The sequence below is a fragment of the Vombatus ursinus genome, unplaced genomic scaffold (genome assembly GCF_900497805.2).
Source record: "Vombatus ursinus unplaced genomic scaffold, bare-nosed wombat genome assembly UNPS02014810.1, whole genome shotgun sequence".
NCBI lineage: Eukaryota > Metazoa > Chordata > Mammalia > Diprotodontia > Vombatidae > Vombatus > Vombatus ursinus.
Window position 1 is genome coordinate 20,795,868 of NW_020954588.1, and position 5,434 is coordinate 20,801,301.

At 42.2% G+C, this 5,434-nt stretch overlaps 1 protein-coding gene across 2 annotated transcripts in view; it reads right to left on the minus strand.

The window, feature by feature from the left end:
- The window catches only part of USP13 (ubiquitin specific peptidase 13), a 139,401-nt gene that overhangs the window by 71,825 nt on the left and 62,142 nt on the right, over positions 1–5,434 (minus strand). Inside the window, exons 1-2 of one of the 2 annotated variants that reach the window (XM_027876177.1) lie at positions 4,524–4,571; positions 1,730–1,872 (exon numbers count right to left, since the gene is read on the minus strand). In XM_027876177.1, the coding sequence (XP_027731978.1) occupies positions 1,730–1,872; positions 4,524–4,553 (173 nt within the window). In that variant the 5' untranslated portion in view covers positions 4,554–4,571. Of the gene's footprint in view, positions 1–1,729; positions 1,873–4,523; positions 4,572–5,434 lie in introns of those variants that run through there. The other variant, XM_027876176.1, reaches the window with a different exon arrangement.

The following is a 5,434-nucleotide window of genomic DNA, read 5'->3' on the forward strand; positions in this document are numbered from 1 at the left end:
TAAAATAAGGAGATTGGAGTGGGCAGCCTCCAAGATCCCTTCTAGCTCTAAATTTCGAGGCAGTTAATCAATAACATAATCATTGGTAACAAAAATAATAATAACTGGTATTCATGGAGCACTTTAAGGTTTACAGAACATTTTACATATGTTACCTCATTGATCCTGACCACCCTGTGAGATAGCTAATATCATTAACCCCATTTTAAAGATGATTAAAATGGGGCTAAGAGCAGTGAACTGACTTGGCCAGAGTCACACAACTAGTAAGTGCCTGAGGCAGGATTTGAATTCAGGTCTTAAGAACATATATCTAGAGCAAGAAGGGATCTCTAGTCCAGCACCTTAATTTTACATAGTGGGAAACTGAGGCCCTGGTAGATTAAATGACTTACCCAAGGTCACACAGGCAGGGGTAGGATTTGAACTCAGGTCCTCTGACTCTGGAGCCAGGGCTCTTTCTGCTCTACCAGTCTTTCTAACTCCAAATTGATCTCTCTCTTTGCATCTACATACAGCCTACACCAGGAAGGGGGTTGTTTGGATTTGTTGTCTGTGACTAGATCTCCCTTTCTTGCCCAGGCTAGAGGTACAGTGAACACCGACGGAGTCGACCCCAGTGATGATCAGCTTTGGCCCATTTCTAACCTGAGCCAATTCATCTCTCCTTCGGCAATCAGTCAGTCAATAAACATTTATTAAATGGAAATGTTTTACATGATTGCACATGTATAACCTACGTCAGATTGCTTACCACCTCAGGGGACAGAGAGAGGGATAGAATTTGGAACTCAAAACTTTAAAAAAATTTTTTTAATTGTTTTTATATGTAATTGGGGGAAAAATTATTAAAAATAAAAATAAGCATTTATTAAGCACCAACTATGTGCCAGGCACTGTCCTGAGTGCTTAGGGCTACAAAGAAAGGTAAAGCATACCTCCTACACTTAAGAAAGTCATAATCCAATGGGGGACACAACATGACAGTAACAGTATAAATAAGCTACTCCTTAGGCAGCCTGGTGCCCCCCAACTCCTGGGAGCTCATCATAATGGTGCCAGATTTAGTGCAGACACTCAATCAGCTTAGCACACTGCAGCTCAGAACTCCTGAGCTCATGCAGTCCACCAGTAGCAAGATTACTGCTACTATGAACACCCAGCCACCATATATAGTTGTATCCCAAAGAAGAATGTCTTGAAGAAGGGAATGTTTCCTTTTTGTCCTTATATGCATACAGCCAACTGGCTGCCACATAGAGGGCTCCTAATAAACACTTATTGAACCAAATCTTTGTACTGAATAAGGTAGAATCCTGAAGACAGACATGTTCTCTTAAAAACAAAGAATTCCTCAGTCTTTCTTAAGGGTAACTTTAATGGAAAGGCTTAGACTTTGTTCATAATAAGTAAAAATTAAAATGTAACTCATTTCAAATTCAACAAACAGGTATTAAGTTCCTATTATCTTGAAGCCCTCTGCTAGGTGATAGGAGAAACAAAGTCAAAAAAATGAAAATAGTCACTACCCTCAAGGACTCACACTCTATTGGAAGGTACAAGATGTACACAGATAAGTAAATAATGGGGGATAGGGGTGGTATTGATGGAAAGTTGGAGAAAGTTGGCTGTACCTTACAACAGGAGATCAGCATCCTTATGTGGCTGGTGGTCTCAGAAACACCCCCTGACTCCCCCTGCTGCCTCCCACCACCTGCAGCTGTCTCACCTGGGAGGAATCCTGACGCCATTGTCCAGTTGCAAGAGATTATTGGCATGTTTGGAAACTTGCAGCTCATTTTCCCAGGAATCTGGTTCCTGTTTCCTATACGGAGATTTTGAATTAAGGACGGCATCACAAGCAATTGTTACCTGCAAGAGAAACCAGGGTATGATCTATAAAAACCATTAGCTTACAAAAGGGAAAGTGAAAATCTTGTTGATAAATGCCCATTAGATCCAATAAAAACCCAAAGCAGCTGAGTAATACAGCACCTCCTACATGAGGCCTTCCCTGTTTCCCCTAGTCTTTGGGGTCCTCTGCCCTTGTTCCCAAGGAGTTGTTGTTATTGTTATTGTTGTTGTTGCTGTTCAGCTGTGTCCAGTTCTTTGTGACCCCATTTGGGATTTTCTTTGCAGAGATGCTGGAGTGGTTTGCCATTTCCTTCTCCAGCTCTTTAAAGACGAGGAAACTAAGGCAAACAGAATTAAGTGACTTGCAGGGGATTACTTTATATTTATTATTAAGAGACAGGATGGTGTGATGGATAGAGTGCTGTACTTGTAGTCAGAAAACCCTAAGTTCAAATCTTGCCTAAAATACTTAGTAGCTGTGTGATCCCGGAAAAGTCACTTTTCTGGGTCTCGGCTTCCTCAACTGTATAAAATGGGGGAGCTGGAGTAGCCAATCCCCAAGCTCTAAATTGAGAAGTCATCAATTAATGAACAACAACTGATTAAAGCACTTCTATGTGCCCCACACAGTGCTAGGCACCAAGGGCACAAAGCCTCTGCCCTCGAGGAGCTTAGATCCTAATGGATAAGAATTGTATTATCTAAGTATTTAATGCAAAATGAATACAAGGTAACTTGAGGAAGGAGGGACCTAACAGTTGGGGGCATCAGAGAAGTGCTGCTCATTGAGTTGAGGCCTGAGGGAAATCAGGGATTCTAAGACATGGGTGGAGATAAGGAAAGAGAGCATTCCAGGCATGGGGAAGAGCCCATGCAAAGTCATGGAGACAGGAGATAGAGTGTTGTGTGTATGAAACACAGAGTAGGCGAGTGTAGCTAAATCATAGAGTGTGTGGATCATAAAAGAGTGTAAGAAGGCTAGAAAAAATTAGAAGGGGTCGAACTGAGAAGAATTTTCAAGGTCAAAGAGGAATTTGTATTTGATCCTGAGAGGAAGCCATAGAATTTATTGACTAGAAGGGGGTGACTTGGTCAGGTTGTGCTTTGGGAAAATCACTTTGGTGTCTGAGTGGGGGATGGATTTGAGTGGGGAGAGGCTTCAGGAAAAGAGACCAACCAGAAAGCTATTGCAATAGTCCAGAAGACAGGTGATGGGAGCCGGTAGGAGAGTGTTGATTGTGTGACTGGATAAAATGGCACCTAGGTGAGGGGGAGTCCCGATGAACAGCATACACCATGCCCAAGTTGGTCAGTTCTCACCATTGGCCTCTTTTCATAAGTTCAAGGCCAGTCTTTGCCCCATCTCATTTTGCCCTGGGCAGCAGGCACTACACAACTAATGACCAGAGTGAAAAGGAAAACAGGCAATTCTCAGATTTACCAAGTGAACCAGGCTCCTCCCTCTCAACTGACCTAGATCTTGTTTCCAGCATTCAGAACAGTTTCCTAAACTTGCCCCAAGCAATCAACACATGCTCTCAATCACACTGAGACTGGAATGTTCGGCCATGATTCCAGTTCTTAACGGGTACAAATGTGACCCTGGATAGAGGCACTCATCCCTGGTCCCTTCACACCCTACGCAGCCAATGGTCCCATCAGGCCGGGGAAGGATAGCTTGGCACTAACCCATGGGGCTTCTGATCTTTGCCTCTACTGCTCCAAAAAGGACACCTCATTAGTCAGATCACAGCTCCCACCATATGCCAGAAAAGACCGCATTATGTCAAACAAACCAAAAATTCTAATTTGCTAGAAACCTTAATAACATAATTACAAAAAAATAAAATAAAATAAAAAGAACATAATTACACTTCTCTCAAACATCCCTCTCTTTCCTGAACTCCCATGGCACTTACAGTGCCTCTCACCACACCATGTGGCACTGACATCATTTCCTATTTCATGAGTGCTAAGGGTAGTGGTGTAATGAAAAGTGCAGACTTTGGGGGCAGAAGACTTAGATTTGAATCAATTTTTAATATTACTTTTCCCATTGTGGGTCCGAGTTTCCTAATCTGGAAAATTATATCCTTTCTAACGCTCAATCTATGGTCTTAAACACTAAATTCTAAGTTCCCCAAGGGTAGTCTTCCAATCTTCCAGTTTTCCTGTATTCCCTAAAGCACCTAATTCAATTCAGTACGTTTTTATTTAAAGCATCTACTGTGCTAGGCACTGAGAATTCAAGGAAAACCGTGATAACAGTCCCTACCCTTAAGAAGTTTATATGCTGCTGGGCATGATGGGGCATACTTGTAATCCCAGCTGCCAGGGAGGCTGAGACTAGTAGATCAGTTGAGCTTGGGAGTTCTGAGCTGCAGGAGGGCTAAAGCCACCCAGGTGTCTGCACTAAGTCTGGCACCAATATGGTGATCCCCAGAGAGCCCAAGGAAGGGCAAACCAGTCCAGGTCAGAGATGGAGCTGGCCCGAGCTTCCATGCCAATCGGTAGTAGAATCAGTCTGAGTGGTCCCTGCACTTCCAGCCTGGTGAGATAGGGAGACCCATTCTCAAAAATAAATAAAATAAAATCATTTTTTAAAGAAGTTTATATGCTATTGGAGGATATTGAAGGTAAGTAATACCAATTAATTGATAAAAACCTACCATTTTGACCCAAATCGAGGCTCTATCCATCTTTCCCTTATGAGGCAGTGGACAGAGTGCTGGCTCTGGAGTCAGGAAGACCTGAGTTCAAATCCAGCTTCAGGCACTTACCAGCTGTATGACCCTGGACAAGTTACCTGTAAAATGGAGATAATAACAGCACCTACCTCTAAGGGTTGTTAGCATAGTTCCTAGTACATAGTAGGTACTATATAAATGTTTTCCCCTGTCTGCTGCCTTTCTCTGTCAAAGGTCAAAAAGGCCATTGTGCAAAAAAGCATGGTTGTCATTCCCCTGGACATGGACACTTTAGCTTTCCTTATTAACCCATTATTGAGAGGCTATTCATTAATTCTTAGGTTTTTAAAAAGATATCTATTTTTTTCTATATCATCTTGAGATAAGAAATTTCATAAGATGCCCATCTACTAATATGAATTCCATCTTCCTTTCAACTCTTCTAACTGTTTTTCAAGCCTTTGAAAGTGCCCTATAGCTTAAGTCTATGACTTCCAACATCCTTTCCTACTCTAAATCTATGATCGTATGGTCTTGAACACTGGATTAGTGAGTCCATGTTCACCTACAAATACCCTCCATTACATTTCCTGGACTCATTATCCTCACCATCCTGACTTCGCAGCTTCCCCCTTCCAAGATTTTCCCTTCCTTCCCCTTTCCTCCCTCAGGCTTTCCACCTCCCTTTCAAAAATTGTCTTCCCCCATCAGAACTCAAGGCCCTAGAGGGCAGAGACCATCTGGTTTGCTTCTCTTTGCATCCCCAGAACTTAGCCCGGTGTCTGACGTCTTGTGAATATTTAATAAATGCTATCTAGATAGATAGACAGACAGACAAACAGACATATAGATAGATAGATAGATAGATAGATAGATAGATAGATAGATAGATA